The 21,475-nt window shown below is 38.7% G+C and overlaps 1 protein-coding gene across 2 annotated transcripts; it reads right to left on the reverse strand.

Moving 5' to 3' along the window:
- Window positions 1-276: 276 nt before the first annotated feature.
- Window positions 277-4,960, reverse strand: LOC104090177 (transcription factor GTE4-like). 2 transcript variants are annotated; one of them, XM_009595232.4, is made up of 5 exons: window positions 2,784-4,960; window positions 2,624-2,669; window positions 2,419-2,535; window positions 2,193-2,267; window positions 277-725 (listed from the first exon to the last, which is right to left on the reverse strand). In XM_009595232.4, the coding sequence occupies exons 1-4, from the start codon at window positions 4,626-4,628 to the stop codon at window positions 2,218-2,220; spliced, it is 2,058 nt and encodes a 685-aa protein (XP_009593527.1). In that variant the 5' UTR covers window positions 4,629-4,960; the 3' UTR covers window positions 277-725; window positions 2,193-2,217. The 2 variants fall into 2 exon arrangements, with proteins under 2 accessions (XP_009593527.1, XP_009593528.1); XM_009595233.4 differs by having other exon boundaries at window positions 577-717.
- Between the last annotated feature and the right edge of the window lie 16,515 nt (window positions 4,961-21,475).

Genomic DNA, 21,475 nt, shown 5'->3' on the forward strand with positions numbered 1-21,475 from the left:
TTGAAGAAAATGAAATACCTTGTATATAGAAATTTCTCAGTCCTTTTCCTTTCTATCTCCTTCTAGGATTCTCCTCTTGTTTAATATTTTTGAATACCTAATAAATTTTCCACATAATGTCTCATAATTTAGACATTTCTATAACTCTATTTTTAAATATTTGAATTGTTTCAGCCGAATCCCCGCATCTGTATCCGTATCCCTGACACCTCTAGATCCGCACCCATATCGGACACCCACACACGAGTCCGAGCAACTTATGTTTATACCATACAATATGATAATACATATTATCCTACCATTAACTGCACATGTTTTTTGTACACCCAGGCAGTTGCAGGAACTCACACAATCATGCCTAGTAGCTCTAGCAGCAGTGTAATCAAATGAATAAAATCCCAACACAAGATTTTTCCACTCAAACTGGTCAAGCAATCTTGGCTATTTACAGGTGCTGCATTTCTCCCATCATCACCGTAACCAATCTGATTTAGAATTCAGTTTCGAAACAGATACCACCTTGTATAGATACAGATCTACAAGTTAAACGATGGTAAAAATGAATGATCCCTTTATGCCTTTCCAGTATCATCAAGGACCAGCACTTCATGACTCAAACTTGAAGTTCTTGGAAGAACCATCGGCGAAGCAGAAATACAACACCCTTCAGACAAGGGATTACCAAGATGTCTGTCCCAACGCAGTCCTGAAGATCTCCTGCAAAACTAGAAAAGAACACTTCCTTGAATGATATGCAAGAGAGGGAGGGGGGGTTTGAGAGAGCAAATTATAACCAAAACGTTTCTGCAAATGGTCCAAGTCCTCGGCAATTCTTATATATTAGAATTAAAAATACCAGAGTTACAACCACGACACACTAAGGAAGTGTCTAGTAAAATAAAGAAGTTATAAGATGAAGAAATGGATCAGTATCAACTTTTAGAAGATTAACACAAATAGAGCATACAAGAATAAGTCAAGTTGATATCCCATAACTATGTTTTATGCTTTCAGTCCGTAAGTGCAATGAGACTGCAAAAAGATGGTTCTACCATTCTTTAGCTCCATTCCTTTTGCTTCTTGACTATTAGCATCAAGGAAAAAATATCACTCCCCTCCCTACACCAGAAACTAGGAGTTATATACTCGGCAACATTCACTTGTAATTTCTGTCTGTCATTTCATTTGGGGAAGGACACAATAGTGATCAAGTCTAGATTATAGACGTGACTACACTTTTATTAGGCTAACACGGTTTTATCAGAATATATCGAATGTGCTCCACATGTTAAGATTACTCCCATATATAAGGGACCATTTTGGGCATTTGCTCTGTTGCAAAATATGGAGAAGCTCATCATACTTCGCCTACACATTCTAAGATATTCTTCATTCATCTGCAGATTCATGTGGGGACATACCACAGAATATGTGCGCAGCAGGAAATCCTATCATCTCTGTTCTCAAGCAACTGTGTATGCTCACCGACAAGAAACACATAGAACTTGACTGCACATTTTTGGTTAAACCTTCCTAAACCATTCTAAATTCTAGAAAATCACTAGATTGAACAGCCTATTTATATGACAAACTAGCACATCAAAAATATTGAACTTGGTGCACTATGCTCCCGCTATGCGCGGGGTCCGGGGAAGGGCCGGACCACAAGGGTCAACCTTACCCTACATTTCTGCATTCCACGGTACGAACCATCAAAAATATTGAACATTTATATAAAATCCAAAGTTCACCCAACTACAGCATATCCATTTAATATTAAAGGTTATACTGGGAAAAATGTTGATGAAACATTTCAGTGTTGTTTCCTCCTCTATCACATTCTTTTGACATGTCTAAATATCAAAGGAATGTAATTTGAAAATGATATGCATAGCAACATTTAATAGTAAGAGTCTTAGCAGCTATTTCTTAATCCTCAACCATCTTTCTGAAAATAGTTAAAAACTGGAATCAGATGTAAAAAATATCAACGCCTAAGTGCATTCTCCCCGACCAAGCCAAATCACAGATTCAACAACCACAGGAAGAAATGGAGCAATCCCAGAACACAATGAACATACTCAAAAGCATATTTCATTCCAAACTTTAAGAAAGGAGCAAGTTCGCAGGGAAAAGATGATTGTCACCCAAAAGAAAAAATCAAATGTATTAGCTAATGAGTCTTTACTTACTTCCAACATCCCTTCACATCCTATGTCAATGCCCTGCATCCGATCCATATGTAGATGAACTATCGCTATCTGAATCTGCAAACATAGACAAATGAAATCACAAACAGGCTTCATACTGGCTGCAAAATCAATACGTCAAATATCAAAGATCATGGTTCATGCGTAGATGGACTTGCAACAGAATGAATCATAATTCCTTTTCATCAGTTGAGTAAACAGCTATTACCACTGGAGGATGATCCTGAATCACTGCTAGAACTGCTTGAGCTGCTGGAACTGCTTGCATTATCCACTGGTCTCCCACCTTCTGCATTGGTAGAAGGAGCACTAGTATGCATTTCACCTACTCATAAGCAAAGAGACAAGAGGTATGATATATATTTTCCATGTATGTCAATCTCAAACAATAATTCTCATAGAAAATAACTTACCAGGTCTGCTTTCTTTTAGTGCATCAGCAACCATTGGGCCGGAACTCTACAACGAAAAAATGTGACAAACTAAGAAACCCTAAATCACACAAAATAACCGTGTATTTAAAGCAGACAGAGAGACAAGAAGAGAGAGAGAGATATGTGACTCAAAACTCACTGCAGCGGGAGCACTTTGAGCAGCTCTTGCTCTGGCTTGAAGAGCAAGTTCAGCTTTCCTCTTATTCTTGCTCAGACTCTTTTTGTAATTTGTCACAAACCTATCCAGCTCCCATAGAGTTTCTGCATCAACACTGTCTATGTCTACTTCAATCTCATCATTATTCTGATTAAGTGCTGTGCTCCTCTTCTTAATGATCTGAACAATTGCATCAAGCTTTTCTGAAGGTAAATTCTCAAGATTTGTACTAAGTTTCTGCTTTTCTTCATACGTCATGTCCCTCTTATTGGGATCCTTTGCTTTAGGTTTCTTGGGAACTGGTGTCCTACCAACATGAGAGAAAATGAAGGGCTTCTTATTCGCATCAGCTGCCCCAGTAATTGACCCAGACCTTTCTAAAGTCCTTGCTCGAGGAGAATGTGTAAGTGTATGATAAGGCACAGGTTCATGGACAAAAGGATGAGGAAGATGGGCCCTCCTTGAAGTGGGAGTGGGCAAGCCTGCATCATGATACATTTGATACCTCCACCCTGGATTATACTTGGCCTCTATAGCAGCCCACCTCTCTTCAAAAATCTGTGACAACTGTTCAGCCATTACATGAACATCCTGCCCTTTAGGGTTATAAGTCATGGCATTGCTAAAGACAAGTCTTATATCCTCTGCGAATTCCTTTGGAGACTTGTACCAATTCTGGGATAGCCTATTCTTAATAGTGCCTAAATCCATAGGATGCTTAATTATATCATGATAATCATGAAGCCCAAGAGCCTCTACATTTACCGGCTCATTGAACACCCAACCATGCTTATGTTTCATTAACCTCTGAAGCAGGTCACTACAACTTCGAAACAATTGTTTTCTATGCTTATCAAAGGTTCCAAACCCAAATGCAAATCCGTACTTTGATACACTCCCACTCCCGTTGGTCTTCAATTTTTTATTGCTTTCGGAAGGTAGTCTGTCCTTTCCGAGAAGGAACTCGGAATTCTTGTAATACGGATTAGCCTTCGGGGTCCTCTTCTCCTTCTCCACAAATTCACCAACAGCGTGGTTGTTTACAACAACTGCAAGACGAGGTGGACGGAATGGTCTTGGTTGAATATGCCCCACCGAACCCACCTCTGAATGCACTCGCACTAAAGACCTACCGTTGATCAAATTGTCACTACCCATATATTGGGGATAACTATGGGAGACAACGGCATCACCAGGAACAGCAACAACACTACCATTGTTACCACTGTTACGCGAAGTCAGCTGAAACTCCTTAGCTTCAAGTTTCTTCGCAAAACTCCTAACATGATCGAGCTCCCTCTCTAGCGTCCTTCTAAGATCTCTAATCTCAATTTCCGACCTTGCCCCAGTTAAACTAATCCTAACCCTATCTTCAAGTCTAGAAATTACCGGTTTAACCAACCTATTAGCCACCTCAAGATCCTCTCTATGTCGTGATCCTTCTTCATGATTAGGCAGACCACCACAACTGCCTTCCGGGGCTACCTCCCGGTTAACCTCCATCGTAGCGCCACCGTCTCCTCCATCTGAAACTGCCGCTCCTCCACAGCTACCGTGCCCATCTGCCTCTAGGGTTTGTGAAATTGGCTGCGAAACAATATTATTTTCGTAAAGGTTGCTCTTTTCATGGAATACATTGGTGTCCGATACGGCTACGGTTACGGCTGTGGCTGCTTCTACAGCGGCGGCGGCGGTGGTCGCCGGAGAAACGTCGTTGTTACTATTATCCTTCTTTTGGATCCTACGTTTTTTTCGGGTATAAACTTTGGTACCGTCGCCCCAACGAAGCCTCTCTCTAAAATTCAAACCTTTAGCATCTGAAGTCATACATACAAATTGGGAGCTAGGGTTTCCGAAAAGAGAAATTGATTTGAGAGTGAAAATTAGAAAACCTAGACCGATTGAGAACCAAAATTCCCAATTTCAGGGAAATCGAATGTCGTACGGATCTAGGGTTTTTTGGAAATAATGAAAGAGAAAAAAAGGGAAAATTAGGAAAAGTTGAAGGATCTATTGGGTAAATAAAGATAAGAGGGGGGAATCTGGGGGAAAATTAGGGTTTGGAAATTGGAAGATTTAGCGAAGAGATCGAAAGATAAGAGAGCGCGATTGAGAGTAAGTTTTGGGATCCGAAATGTACTCGCCTGATTCTTTTTTTTTTTCTTTCTGATTTTTAATAGTATTGACAATATATAGAGATTTCTTGGGCAGGAAATTATTACTTTTCTCTTTTTTTAATAAGAAAAATACGCTTAATATACAAATTGAGCCTTTACCTTTTATTTCGCGTATAACCATTCGGAACTCATTGGCCTAATAAATTTAAAATTGCTTCGCATAAATTCATTTTAAAGAAAAATACTCTCTATATGTATCGCAAACTAGAGTAGTTTGGAGTCAAAATTTGTTATCAACGATATATCGTATTTAAAAAAAACTAGGCGCAAAAGGATTTCTTTTTCCCAATGTGTATGGTTGAAATTCGTTGAGAACAATGAGGCAATATATAAAATTTGAGAAAAATTGGAGGTGATGTGATACACATCTCATCTTCTTCTATGTTCGTTTTTTACTTCGAATTGACTCGAATTTGAACTCAAATCACCTCAAATCTCCACCAATTCGTCCCAAATTTGAATTTCAAACTTTTTGAGATGTACTCAATCTATTCCAACAACACTCACTTATAATATAATTCCATTTCAAAAACGCGAATTTTCAGACTCGGGCTTAACCGCTTAAACGACCTTCAATGACTTTCAATAGAGTTTTAGCTTATCTTTTTCACTTTTCAAATTATTTTACTAAGTTAGTGTATCAACATACTTGCATTTATGACTTTCATTTATCTCTTTTCAAACTTTTTTGTATTTGAATTTCTGCCATTAGCTTGCAGAATGAAATGCTATTAGCCATATTTGAATTAAAGCTCTCTTAATGCACGAGCAAATTGAAATAACCTACAAGTCGTAATCTACAAGTAAAGAGTATACTAGAGGTAAAGAAAGAAGAGTGAAGAAAAACTGAGATTAATTGAAAACTTTTTGGATTAAAATGACATTTGGATCTTTTTGGATAGATATTTTATTTTTAGCTAGTTTTGGTTAAAATCATTTATGGTTTGACAGTTTAGGTAGTTTTTCCTTCATTCATCTCACCATATTTTTGGTAATAAAAAGTAAACTACCTTATAACTTGTTTGATTTTGCAAAGCTAATGCTCTTATTTAGATCCTTTTCAATTAATTTTTTTTATTTAATAAAAATCTTTATTTATATTAAAAGGAAAGTAGTAGTTTGCAATGCGATTTTGTCAATGTCACACTCCTTTTCTATTCCCCCCCCCTCCCCCCAAGATATATACGTTATGGATAGTTGTGGGTTAAAGAGTTTTTTCAATTAAAGTGATAATTTGAAATAGGAATTATTTTATTGTTCAGAGTTGCCACTTGGAATTGATTTTTGGATGTTCCAAATTACCTTTTATTTGAATCCCTAGTCAAAAAAAGTTTGATTCTATTATTATTGATTTGCGAAAATAAAGTCCGGATAAAAAATTCTGTTGACCGAGAAGAAGGTGTAAGGCATTCCCCGAGTCCCGTGATTCTAGCACAATCACTTTATTGACTTAACTGTTATTAATTTTGGACAAAACTGTTATTTATATGTGCCACGCCCCTAATTTCCCTCCGTAAGATGTCATGATGACACCTAGTCTCTAAGACTAGGTAAGCCTAACTATCACGATCCAAAAATCACGCATGTCGTGATGTCGCCTATCTTAATACTAGGCAAGCCGACAATACCAATACCCCACGATTTCTTTTAAATAGTAAAAACATAATAATTAATTTTAAGAGAAAATCCCACAAATACTGAAAATGAATACACTCCCAAAAACCGGTGTCACTGAGTACATGATCATCTATATATCACAAGTCTGGAAAATATGGTGTATAATAGTCTAAGATCAAATACGGTAAACAAGAAGATAGGGAAGGAGAGACAAGGTCTGCGAAGCACGACAGCTACCTTGGAATCTCCGAAAAACCAACTGTGCGAAGGAATCAACACCCACTGTGTCCGGGATCACCTGGATCTGCACATAAAGTGCAGAGTGTAGTATGAGTACAACCAACTCAGTAAGTAACAATACTAAATAAGGAACTGAAGATAGTGACAAGCTTCACAGCTAAGTCCAAATACAGTACTTTCTAACATAAAAAGGTAGGCATGCTTTCAAGTTCAACATTTAAAACTCCACAGTAATTTCATATCAATTTCGACTGAAACATAAATAATGTCTTTCAGATATTTCCAAAATAGTGATATATGACAGCTGAAATGTAGCAATAATGAAATCAATGCATCCTCTCAGAGCAACAGTCACTCAGTCCTCCCATTCACTCCAACCTCACAATCACTCCTTCCTCACAATCACTCCTTCCTCTCAATCACTCAGTAGGTACCTGCGCTCACTAGTGGTGTGTACAGACTCCAGAGGGTTGCGGGGTGCAACCCGATCCCATAAATATCCTCACAATTAGGCCCTCGACCTCACTCAGTCATCAACCTCTCCAGTCTCTCGGGCTCTCAGAAATCATGATAAGCAGCCCAGCTACAATGATATGATGCATCAATAATGAACAAGAGAGAGACTGAGATGTAATATACATGTAAAATCGTGACTGAGTACAAAATAGTAATTTAACAGATAATTCAACATGTATACGACCTTTGTGGGTCCCAACAATGTCAACACATGGTTTAAACATGATTTATAGTTCGATTTCTCTAATACGTGGAAAAATGTACGGGTAACAATAATTTATTCAACTACACAAATTCATGAAATTGACCAAGTCATAATTTCTACGGTGCACGCCCACACGCCCGTCACCTAGCATGTGCGTCACCTCAAAACCAATCATATAACACATAATCTGGGGTTTCATACCCTCAGGACCAAATTTAGAATTATTACTTATCTCAAACCGTGTAATTCTTTATTCTCAAAACTTGTAGTACAATTCTAAACGAAGAATATGAGATTAAAATCTTATACATAATTTTAAATTCTCAAAACCTGTAGTACAATTTTAAACGAAGAATATGAGATAAAAATCTTATACACAATTTAAATTCCCAAAACATGCAGTACAAGTCATAAGCTCTACTCAGTTTGCTACAAAAATCTCTAAATACAATTGTTTCGAAATAGAGATAAACAACGCAAGTACAATAATATAAGGTGACTCTGAGGCCTATGAACGCAGCAGTAGATTTGCCTTGAGTCTTCACAGCAAGATCCGTACAACTAGCTAGTGATCGATTGACTCCGAATTACCTGGATCTGCACAAAAATGTGCAGAAGTGTAGTATGAGTACACCACAACGGTACCCAGTAAGTATCAAGAGTCAAGACTAACCTTAGTGGAGTAGTGACGAGGGACATCCAAGATACCTATTGGACTAGATAACCTAAACAAGTGTAGGTATAGGACTAACAGAGTATGATATCTCTACATAACTACGCATAATGACAACAATAATACGATGCTTGCAATAGGAAATAGAAGCAACAATTTGCAGTAGGATACCACAAGTAATAGCACAATAGAGTAAGATGGACACAATTTAAATCCGGTGAAAAATAAATAAAGGAAAGACAAGTAGCAACTTGATAAGAATAATCGCTTTCGCACAAGGTTTATTCAATAATCCACATGAGGTACCAAACCTCAAAAACTCACACAATTCACGGGTCCCAATTCATGAACCCTAATCACTTGGCATCTTGTGCCCTCATTGCAACTGACAAATGCACGGACGACCCACGTGCTAATAGAACAAACCTCACATATAAGACAAGTAGACGGAGTACGTACAAATGATCGATAGCATCAATGTTCATCTTCTTAAAGCGATAGGGTGGTAAAGTACGTGTATGCTCGTGCAAGTGTTCTATCACAGTTCGGGCCAACAAATAAGAGTAGAGAAAATGAACGGCACATAAGTAACGATCCCCACAATTTGCACCAAGTAAAAACTCATACAGATTAGGCACGCCACTACACAAATATCAACAACAACAATGCCCCAGAGCATCACAAGACAACACAAATCAATTCTCGACATAATCCACCTTGTCTCGCCATGTGCACAATAATAAAGTAAATGCCCGCCTTGTCTTGCTGCACGCGCATATTAATATTTTCACCTTATCTCGCCACATGCGCAAACACACATATATTGCCCGCCTTGTCACGCCGCATGTGCCAATATCAATAGTAATAATAGCACGACAGAAACTTCGTGCAAACACCCGAACAAAACCTCCCAATAATATCACGTGCCAAAAACACAACATCACAATATAATGATTTCCACAACATGTGTCCATATTCCACAACATTTCATCTAAACAGTGTCAATACCATAACCGTGCATAGCATTCGGCTCAACAAACTGAGTACAACAGCAACGATAACAACAATAACGCGAGGATACGACAAGTAAATCAACTTAAGAGCTTTGGATCACAAAGAAGCAGTAGAACGACCTCACAAAGAATAAACACAATAGGGAATATTAGTCTCAAAAAGAATGGCTCAACAAGGGAGAAATAATATGTAACAAATGATTCCAAATAAGGATAAGGCAACTACGATAAATGATAACTAAACTTCACGAGGATAGACAATTACAGAAAAGTAATAATAATTTCAATTAAGGATAAGCAATTAGGAAAGGATAGCATGGCAATCGAAGAGAAAACAACTTCAACTAAGTCACACAAGAGTCAAATATGCAATAAGGGTTGAACATGAAGCAATTAATTCCAATTAAGACACGTAAAGGTGAACCTAAGGGACAACTTCATATCTAATGCACAAAAGAACCTAAGGGACCTAAATTGTCAACTTTCCATAAATAAGCGCGAGCACGTACTCGTCACCTCGTGTACACGGACTTCACATGACATAATTAGCACCAAAGACTCAATACCTAAGGGGTAGTTCCCCCCCTCCCCCACAAAGTTAGACAAGATACTTATCTCAAACCACGCTCAATCAATCAATTAGTAGGCCTTTTTCCTTAATTTCCAACTTCAAACGACTTGAATCTAGCCAAAATAATTTATACTATAATTATAACTATAGGAAACTAATTTAAATAATAAAGTAATGATCTTAGCTAAGAATTGAAAAATTGATTCAACAGTCACCCCGAGCCACGTCTCGGAACCCGACCAAAATTATAAAAAACCGAACACCCATTCGATATCGAGTTCAACTATACAAGAATTATTCAAATCCGATCTCATTTCGTCCTTCAAATCATCATTTTACATTTTGAAAGATTTTACAAATTTCCCCAATTTTCAACCCAAATCTTTAATTAAATGAAGAAATCAAAGATAAATTAGTGAAATGTAATCAAAAACGAGTTAGGAACTCTTACCCTAATAATTTATCTGAAAATACCTCAAAATATCGCCTTAATCCGAGCTCTATATTTCAAAATATGAAGAAAATGGCAAACCCTCGAAATTAACCTCTCTGCCTAGCACTTTCCGCATTTGCGGACAAATAACTCGCACTTGCGATCTCGTTTTTGCGAGTAAAAATCTCGCACCTGCGAGATTCCCATTGCATCTGTGATACCGCAGAAGTGCCACATGGTCTGTAGAAGCGAACTTCCTCTGGAGCCCTAAACTCGCACATGCGCTAAGCCCTCTACAGATGCGGTCACGCACCTGCATTCTTAAATCCGCAGGAGCGGAACTCCAACCCATGCCCAACATCGCAGAAGTGAATACACCTTCGCAGAAGTGGCTCCGCACATGCGCTCCCAAATGCGCAGGTGCGATGCACCAGAACCAGCCCAGCATCGGCAACGACATAAGTCTCAATTTCTTCCAGTTTCAATCTGAATCACACCCGGGGCCCCATCTGAATATACCAACGAGTTCCATAACATAACACGGACCCGCTCGAGGTCTCAAATCACATCAAACAATGTCGGAACTACGAATCACACCATGAATCGAACTTATGAAATTTTGAATATTCCAACTTCTAAAACCCATGCCGAAACACATCAAATCAACCCGGAATGACGTTAATTTTTGCATGCAAGATCAAAATAACATAACGGAGCTGATCCAGCTCTCGGAATCGCATTCCGAACCTTATATCACCAAATTCAACTCTCGGTAAACCCCTCAACCTTCCAAAAATTTTAACTTTCCAATTTTCGCCAAAATGCTTCAAATTACCCTACGGACTTCCAAATCCAAATACGGACGCACGCCTAAGTCCAAAATCACCATACAAAACTATTAGAACCATAAAAATTCCATTCCGGAGTCGTCTAGATAGAAGTCAAATTCCGGTCAACTCTTACCGCTTAAGCTTCTAAAACACGAATCCTTCTTCCACATCAATCCCGAATCATCTGAAGCTCGAACTCAACTACGCACACACATCATAACACATAATACGTAGTTGCTCGAGATCTTAAGCCACTGAACTGAGAACTAATAATCAAAATGATCGGTCGGGTCGTTACAATATAATTTTTATATTTTACCTATCCGCTTTTATTTCTAGATTATTAGAAAAATTAATGAAATTTTTGAATAATGAGATGTCATAACCACACTACGCAAGCGAATGCGTGATCGAGAAAAAAATTATTAATTTTATCATAACAGCGCTACGCAAGCGAATCCACAGTTATGACAAGGGTTATTAGTACGTTATTACTTTTGAAAAAGTTAGTACACTCGAAGAAATTAATTAAATATCAACTATCGCGCTACGCAAGTGAATCCGCAATTTTAGCAAAGGATTAATTAAATTAGAAATTAATTAAAGCTAGTAGATATGGTATGAGATTATTGAATTAAATTATTGAATGTTAATATCACGCTACGCAAGCGAGTCCGTGAATGAAAAAGTTAAAGCGCACCTACAAGTTTTAGAGCGTTTAAATTAGTTAAAAATAATTAAGCTATTAAGAAGAATAAAAAAAATATTAAAAGAGACATCCACTTTTATTGGATCTATTAGAAGAAACTTGGTTTTTAATCATTTGGGCTAGCTTATGGTTATCTTAGAAAATGGGCCAGCTATTTATTTATTTTTTATAAAGATGAAAGAAATGGGCCATCTAGCTTATATATTTCTGAAAGATTTTGTACTCTAAGACGCAACCAAAAACTCACGATTTTCAGTTTACTCCTTATGTGTTCGTTCAGCTGCTGATTTTTTCCAAGTTTTTGTGTGTTCAAGCAACTCTAAAGATGTATGTAAGTGTGATTGAGTGTGTGTGAAGTGAGGAAAGAGCAACCCTTTAAGTAGGTAAAGAAAGTTACTTTTTGGACATATTTTAATTCACCAAAAGTCTGTCCCAAAAGGACTGACTTTGTGTGCCAAATACTATTTAAAGGTTGTCCATAAGGTGAAAGGAAAACCTGAAAATTTGCTATAGCAGAAGCAAGGAGACAAAAATATCATTTTAGCTACCCTACTAGTAAACAATAGGCTACTAGTACCCTATTTTATGATAAAATTACCTAAACTTCAGCTTTTAACTAAATCAGTACTAAACCTAGTTTGAAACCAAATTACAAAGAAGTAACTACAATAATTTAGTTATCAACTAACAAAAGAAACCAGAACCTAATGACTACAATCAAGAAAACATGTATTAACCATTGAAGAACCTAAACTAAAAAAGCTTAAATAGAGACGAAACTAGAAATACTTAACATGAATTTAGAACTTAACGACTAAATGAATGCAAAATACATGTTGATAGTGAAACAACTAGTGAAACTGATTTAGTTAAATAATAGACGAAATCAGAAACTAGATTAATCATGAAGTAAATGATTACTACAAAATTTAACTAAAAACAACTACAAATCTAACACATAAAAGGAAACACAAAATCAGAGACATGGGTAAAGGGATTAGGGTTCGAGTTATACCATAACGAGGGACACTCGAGGCCATCGAGCGACGAGACAATGTCGGGTATAAAGAGCAAATTTTTCGACCTTGGAATGCTCACTTCATTCCAACAGATGCTGAAATAAATATTTTCAGCATCATGATGGAAATAAAAGAGGTTTTTAGGTCAAAAACGGCTAAAAGAACTCGAGGATCGGAGGGGTAGTTGTGGTCGCAGCAGCAGTGGGGTAAAAGCATGTCAGTGGTGGTGGTGGCCGGAGTTTGGTTGGAATTTTGAGGACTTGAGTTAGAGATATGGAGAAAAGAGGAGAAAATGAGGAGATGGTGGGATTTTAACGGGGATTAGAGACGGTGAACGGTGGCGACACTATTAGGGTTTGGTTTTGCTACTTTTTGGTAGGGATTTGGGAGATTTGGGATGTGGATCTAGAAAAAGGGTGAGGTGAGGAGTCTAATGATGTAAGGGTTGGGTGGTTTGGATGCTGGTCGGCTGGTGGTGGCGATTTCTGGTAGGAGGAGATGGGTGGCAGCGGGCGGAGCTGGCAGAGAGGAGAAAGAGAAGAGAGAGGAAGACGAAAGAGGGAGAGGAGAAAAGAAAATAAGGGGAAAATAGGGGGGGGGGGGGAATTAGGGGTTTAAGGCTTTAAATACCTGAGGTGGGGATTGAATACTAGCCGTCAGATTAGATGAGATTGAATGGATGAGATTGAATCTTAGTAAACTAATCAGAACGACCTCATTTTGAGGCATCCTATTGAGGCCTTGAGCTGGGCGGGTCTGGTGCTTTGGGACGCTGATTTTGGTCCATTTTTGGGTCAATTTTGGCCTTAAAATGACAAGACCAATTCCCTTAACCCTATTATTTAACTACTTAGAAATTTAATTCTAAAATCTACAAAACACACACACACATAATAAAACTTAAAAGAGTGTAATGTAGGAGAAAACAAAAGCAAGAATTAGGTATTTATAGTTGCCCCTATTTGCTCTAGAACATGAAGAATTTTCGTGCAAAGAAAGTGAATGGCATAGCTAATTTTGTTCGTGTATCATTCCAATGAAAGCGCTTTTGAAAAATGTGACCAAACCTTGCTTTCGAGGTTGTCTATATATCCTTGGCTATAAAGGAATCAAGTCAGTATAGTTCTGGGAATATTTTGGTAGATGGGACTATCGGACTCCGGAGTTAAGGCCGTTGTTGCTGCTTTTGTTGCTATTACTGTTACTTGATGCTTACATAAAAAAAAAGAGAAGAGAACTACATATATCTACAAGCTAAGAGCTACAAAATTCCTAACTATGTGTCTTCCGGAGTCAAATCTTGATTTTTGACCTGCTCGTCTATATTGACCTTAGATTGTATCTTGATGCTCTTTGAAGAAAAGATTATGACTCAATATCAGTTCCTTGCTTTCCTGATCGGAAATTGAGAAGATGAATCTTGAGACACGAAGTTGCTGACATATCATCGAAACTAACTCCGACTATTTTATGATCAACAATCTTCTTTCTTCTGATGAGAACTAAAATTTCAAGCTTTAATCGCCACAATCTGTGCTTTACTGCAGGGTCTTGCAAAACCATCAAAGCGAACAAAATTTTTCTGCCCCAATTTGGCACTAGAAATATTTTGTGAGTTATTAGAGTAATCTATAAACTATCTAATTAGTTGAAAGGAAGACAAAGACAGTAGTATAAACTACCTACATGAGGATATACAACTAGGAGGGTAGTACCATGTGTTACCAAAAGGAAATGGAATTAGAAGATGGTACCCTATATTACTGAAATGAAACGTGACTAGGGGATGGTACCTTGTATTACTGAAGGAAACGTGACTAGGGGATGGTACCTTGTATTACTGAAGGAAAACGTAACCAGGTGATGTGGCACTGTATCACATGGAGGAAATATAAACATGGGTTGACGCCCTATATCACTGAAAGGGAATGTAACCAGGGGTTGGCACCCTGTATTACTGAAAAGGAATGTAACCAGGGGTTGGTAACCTATATTACTGAAAGGAAACGTAACTAGGGGTTAGCACCTTGTGTTACTAAAAGGAAGTATAACCAGGGGTTGGTACCCTGTATTACTGCAAGGAAATGTAACCAGGGGTTGGTACCCTGTATTATTAAAAGGAAGAGTATTGGTACCATGTATCACTAAAAGAGAATATAAACAGGGGTTGGCGTCCTGTGTCACTAAAAGAGAATGTAACCAGGGGTAAGCCTTGTATCACTAGGAAGGAATGTAACCAGGGGTTGATACCCTGTATTACTGATAAACTACGAAATACCTCTAGGGAAAAAGGTTCAACCTGGGTCAAGCTACGTAAAACAACCTGAGCGAAGAGTACTTCTACCTGACTTAAGCTGTGTAAAATAACCTGAGCGAAGAATACTTCTACCCGGAATATGAGCTGGATCCCCATAGGCGAAAAGGTTCTACCTAAGTTAAGCTACATAAAACAGCCTGAGCGAAGAGTACTTCTACCCCGAAATATGATCTGGATCCCCTTAGGCGAAAAGGTTCTACCCGAGTTAAGCTACGTAAAACAGCCTGAGCGAAGAGTACTTCTACCTGAAAATATGAGCTGGATCTCTCTAGGCGAATAGGTTCTACCTGAGTTAAGCTACGAAAATGGGAGGTATGAACAATAATAGATATTCCTTCTTCAAACAAAAGAAAATTTTATGAGTTTTTAAAGTGGTGGTCGGTTTGTGGCCTTGATGCCCTGAGTAGTTTGAATTCACGGCCACTGCTGTTGAAGAATCAATTCTGTTAGTGTGGTACCGAGATGCTCGAATACTCTGTATCACTTCCTGAAGACCTTGGCTTTCCGATGTTGCCTCAGACTGTTTCATACCAAGATGTTCATGGTACCGCTAAGCCTTGTCCCTAAGGCAAGGCAATTTTCCTTTAAAATCAAACTTAGTTGTCTTGCACCCAGTACAAGTTTGTGTCCGTAGTGCTTATCAACTTTTCCCATGAAGCAAGTTTTGCTTAGGCGACCTTTTCAGTTTTTTTGAGACACTTATCAAAAGAGATCACAGATGGATTCGTGCCTTTGTCAATGCCGTATATGCCCAAAATTGTGCTCGGTATTACGGGTAAACTGTAGCTAGCTTTGCAACCATTTATTTGCTTCGCTTTTGATGCAAGATTAGACCGAAAGGGACTCAAAGAAAAATTATAGGAAAAACAGAAGAGAAATTGAAAGCGAAAAAAGAATTGTGTCTAAATAAAAGGTGTCCCTTTCGGGGAGAGGAATAAGGAGACTTATATGGAGGTATGTGCCGACTTCAATGAACCATGACATATATTTTGGACTGGACACCTGATCCTTCTGAGCTGTCTAATTCTCAAAATCCGTCGCAAATGTTCATCTTGAAGTTGTCTTGGTTGTGCTCATGCCGAAGTATCGAAGACCCTCATTCGGCTAGTAGCGCATTTGCGGGTTTTCGCTAACTAGCCTCTCTCATTTCTCTACTCATCGTCACCTTATGGTGACCATATGGGTTTTCACCAATAAGTCTCTCATTTCGCTGCTCACTATCGCTTTACGGTGCCCATATGGGTTTTCACCGATAAGACTCTCTCATTTCTTTTTCTTTTTTTTTTTCTTTTTTTGGTTTTTCCCCGCCCTTGACTAAGATATTGCATGCAACAGGTTGTCCAACACCCTTGGCATAGTGACTTCAACATTCTTAAAGATCGATTAGAAGATTTTAACGGGATAAGGTGAAAAAAAACCTTGAACCGAATTACAACTTTTAGAACATTTTTATAGAATTACCATAAAAATAAACAAAATTCTGTCCTAGTTTTGGAGTATTGGAGATATGGATTTTTTCTTGTGATGGGAATGAACCTAGGGTAGCCGTCTACGTATCCTTTTGGAAGCAGGTCAAACGTAGTTCATTAACTCAGAAGATTTGTTGTTTGATTGAATTTTTTTCTCTTTTTTTTTTCTTTCATTTTTGCTTTTACAAGTACACAGGTTCCAAAAGGAGGGAAATTAAATAAGACAAATAAGGCTAAAAAAGGTTAACAAAAAAGGGAGACACTTATTTGGGATAGTGAGCAATGATAGCATTCGTCTTCTCAATTTGTGAAAATCATGCGTGAAAGTTCCGCAATGGGTATATATCAAACATAATATCTTTTGACTGCATCTGCGTTAATAGTCATGTCGGGTACCCATCCTTCTTTATCTACCAAGTGCAAAGCCCATTTTGGTAACACTTTCTTGATGATGTAGGGTCCTTGCCAGTTTGGGGCGAACTTGTCTTTAGCTTCTACTTGGTGTGGAAGAATGCGTTTCAGAACGAGTTGGCCTACCTCGAAGTGCCTTGGATGCACTCTCTTGTTGTAAGCGCATTTCATTCTTTGCTGGTATAACTGGCCAAAACACACTACTGCTAGCCATTTTTCATCAATCAGCATTAGTTGTTCTAATCAGGTCTTGACCTACTTGGTGTCTTCAATCTCCGATTCCACAATGATTCGGAGAGAGGGAATATCGACTTCAGCAGGTATTACAGATTCTGTTCCATATACCAGCAGATAAGGAGTTGCACCAACAAACGTGCGAGTAGTCGTGCGGTATCACAAAAGAGCAAAGAGAAACTTTTCATGCCATTGCTTGGACCCGTGTATCATCTTCCTAAGAATCTTCTTGATGTTCTTGTTTGCCGCTTCAACGGCTCAATTGGCTTTTGGTCGGTAATGGGTAGAATGGCGATGCACAATTTTAAATTGCTCATATACCTCCTTCATCAGATGACTATTTAGATTGGTTGCATTGTCAGTGATAATGGTCTTTGGGATACCAAAATGACAGATGATGTTAGAATGAACAAAGTCTACCACTGCTTTCTTGATGATTGCTTTGAAAGTGAAAACCTCCACCCACTTGGTAAAGTAATCAATTGCAACCAAATAAATCTATGCCCCTTTGAAGCATTTGACTCGATCGGCCCAACAACATCCATTCCCAATGCAACGAAAGGCCAAGGAGAGGACTTGTAGTGCAATTCCGACAGAGGCGAGTGAATCAGGTCGCCATGAATCTGGCATTGGTGACACTTGTAAACAAAATTGAAGCAATCTCGCTCCATAGTAAGCCAATAATACCCCGCTCGCCGAATCTTCTTCACCAAAACATATTCATTCATGTGAGGCCCACATACCCCCGAATGCACTTCATTCATGATCTGCTCAGCTTCTGTGGAATCTATGCATCTCAACAGGTTCAAGTCTGGGGTCTTTTTGTACAAAATTTCCCCATTCAGGAAAAAACCACCGGCAAGTCGCCTTATAGTTCTTTTTTGATCCTCCTTGGCATGCTCCGAGTATTCCCTTATTTTCAGGAATCTTTTTATGTCATGATACCATGGTTCACCATCTAGTTCTGCCTCAATTGTATTGTAGTAACCGTGTTGATTCCGAACTTAGATTTCCAATGGATCAATATGAGTGTTGCTTGGATAAGGGAGCATCGAGGCTAAGGTAGCTATGGCGTCAGCTAGCTTGTTGTGAAACCTGGGAATGTACCTGAACTCGATGGATTTAAATCTTTTGCTCAGGTCTTGTACACATTGTCAGTATGGAATATGCTTGATGTCTCGAGTTTCCCATTTGCCTTGGGCCTTCCGAATAAGCAAGTCGGAATCTCTCATAACCAAAAGCTCATGCATCCAGATCGAGGGCCATTTTTAGACCCATAATACAAGCCTCGTATTCTACCGTATTATTGGTATAGAAGAACCGAAGTCGGGCCATTGTAGGATAATGTTGTCCAATAGGTGATATGAGGATTTCCCCTATCCCAACCCCTTTGATATTGATAGCCCAATCAAAAATACATTTTCCATACATGGTTGTCGTCCGGAACTACTTCCTCTATTGAGTTGACCTCTTTGTCTGGGAAGTATGTACTCAGTGGCTTGTAATCATCATCAACTGGATTCTCCGCCAAATGGTCTGCCAAAGCCTATACTTCAAAGGATCCATTCTGGATATGAGGTAAGTAGTGTAGACCAAAAGATAATGCCTCGGCTTCAGAGCGACCCAAGTGAAGGCACAACATGCCCTTTCTAAAAGGGTATACTTAACCTCATAATTGGTGAACTTCTTGCTCAAATAATAGATTACCTGTTCCTTTTTGCATGTCGCATCATGTTGCCCCAGAGCGGATCCAAAGGAATTATCCATCACAGATAGATATAAAAATAAAGGCCTACCATGTTCAGGTGGGACCAGTACATAAGGTTTTGATAGATAATATTTGATCATGTCAAAAGCTTTTTGGCATTCGTCCGTCCACTTGATAGCAGGATCCTTTTTCAGCAACTTAAAGATGGGCTCACACGTGGTTGGAGCTGAGCAATGAACCTACTGATGTAGTTAAATATCTCGAGCAACTTCAATTTTTTTCTTCGGGGGTGGCAGATCTTGAATGGATTTTATCTTAGATGGATCCAATTCGATGCCTCTCCGGCTGACTATAAAATCGAGGAGCTTCCCAAACGGAACCCCAAATGAACACTTGGTTGGATTGAGCTTAATGTCATACCTTCGCAGCTGTTCGAATAACTTTTTCAACTCGCGTGCATGATCAGCATGTGTCTTTGACTTTATAATGACATCATCGACATATACTTTAATCTCTTTGTGTATCATGCCGTGAAAATTGATGGTCATGGACCTTATGCAAGTTGCCCCTGCATTCTTCAAACCGAACGACATGACCCGGTAACAATAGGTACCTCATGGGGTGGTGAAAGCGGTCTTTTTTGCATCATCCTCATCCATTAGAATCTGGTGGTACCCAACATAGCAATCCACGAATGATTGTATCTTATGCTTTGCACAATTATCTACAAGAATGTGGATGTTTGGTAAAGGAAAAGTATCCTTTGGACTTGATTTGTGTAGGTTTTTGTAGTCAACACAGACTCTGGTTTTTCTGTCCTTATTTGGCACAAGCACAAAATTTGCCACCCAAGTGGTGTATCGTACGGCTCTGACTACATTGACGCTCAGTTGCTTCATTATTTCCTCTTTGATTTTATCACTCATGTCCGTTTAAATTTTTCGTTGCTTTTGTTGGATTGGTGGAAAATCAGGATACGTGGAAAGTTTATGAATGACTAGATCATCACTTAAACTCGGAATATCGTTATAAGACCAAGAAAACACATCCATGTATTCAAATAAAAGTTGAATCAAGGCATCTCTGTTTTTTTGTTCAGTGTGAATGCTTATCTTTGTTTCTCTAACTTCTTCATGACTTCTGATATTAATCGGCTCAGTTTCATTGAGGTTGGGCTTTGGCTTATTTTCAAATTGTTCCAATTCTCTTTTTATTTCCTAAACAACCTCATATTTATCATATTCAACCTTTTGATGCATTACTTCGAAATTAGACAGCTTTTTAAGATCTGGGCGTGAATTCTGCATGCATGTCATATTAAGTCGACTTTAACAAAACTGAAATGGAAACAAAATGATAAGAATTAGGAAAAGGAAAAGATACAAAACTTAATACAAAACTGAACTGCATTTCATTGGATTAGAAAGGATAGAAGGGTTAACATCAAAACAAAACAATCATACTGAGATGTTTGGATTATAACCCTGAAAGTAACCTAAATACAAAAACGAAATTGCAAAATAAAACTACCAAGACTCCTTTCTTGTGGGAAGACGAGTTATTTCCCAGTTGTTGAGCATGGTGTCTGGGCCAATTAGTTGCATAGCAGCACGACTAGTGCTTTCCCCAACCTAGATCATATTCACTTCAGAAAATATCTTGCTGAGGCCATGGAAAATTTCATCAATATTTTCCTGCGCCGAGCAATTTTGACCCCCTTGGAGTCGTGGCTTGACAAAAGTGTAGAAAACGTAAGGGATCGGTTGTTGCAAGACCCACCCATGATTTTTGCGGTGCTTGGCTTTGTATTCATCTTCTTTTCTTGGCCAGAAACCTAAGTCAAAAGTACCCTTATTACTGAACAGTGAAATGGATTTCAAAATTCCTTGCAATGATGCCCCCAAGCCTTTTCCTGGATCATAACCTTGTCTCAGCATAAATGCAGCCACCATTACAGATGTTGCAGAAATATAGGGATGCAGAATGGGCTTTCCTTCCTCAACATGGTCCACATCAACCACTTCGAAAGGCTGATGGACTATGGACTCACACCCTTCCTTGGCCTCAATACACGGGATTAATGGGTCTTTATAAATGGACGACTCGTCTTCTCCGTGAATAATAATTTCTTGCCTGTCATGTTCAAACTTGAGCATCTAATGCAAGATGGATGGCACAGCTCGAGCCATATGGATCCATGGCCTTCCAATAATAAAGTTATAAGAAGTTTCCATGTCCACTACTTGGAAGACAATTTCAAAATCAACCGGCCCAATTGTCATGGTGAGGTGGATATCCCCAATGGTATCTCTCACTGAGCCAACAAACGCCCGGATGCAGACATTGCTGGGTTGGATTCTATCTATATTAATTTTCATGCTTTGCAATGTAGAGAGAGGGCATACATCTACACTCGAGCCTCCATCAACCATGACTCGCTTTACTTAGTGACCTTTACATTTGACAGTCAGGTGCAAAGCCTTATTGTGCTCGGCTCCCTCCTCGGGGAGTTCAACATCAGTAAAGGAGATT

The sequence above is a fragment of the Nicotiana tomentosiformis genome, chromosome 8, assembly GCF_000390325.3.
Source record: "Nicotiana tomentosiformis chromosome 8, ASM39032v3, whole genome shotgun sequence".
Classification (NCBI taxonomy): Eukaryota; Viridiplantae; Streptophyta; class Magnoliopsida; order Solanales; family Solanaceae; genus Nicotiana; species Nicotiana tomentosiformis.

Excerpts from the sequence above, each read along its gene's own strand:
- LOC104090177 (XM_009595232.4), bottom strand. The coding sequence starts at position 4,628 with ATGACTTCAGATGCTAAAGGTTTGAATTTTAGAGAGAGGCTTCGTTGG. Across the intron at positions 2,670-2,783 it reads CTCAAAGTGCTCCCGCTGCA|AGTTCCGGCCCAATGGTTGC; the intron begins GTGAGTTTTGAG and ends TTTTCGTTGTAG. Across the intron at positions 2,536-2,623 it reads ACTAAAAGAAAGCAGACCTG|GTGAAATGCATACTAGTGCT; the intron begins GTAAGTTATTTT and ends GCTTATGAGTAG.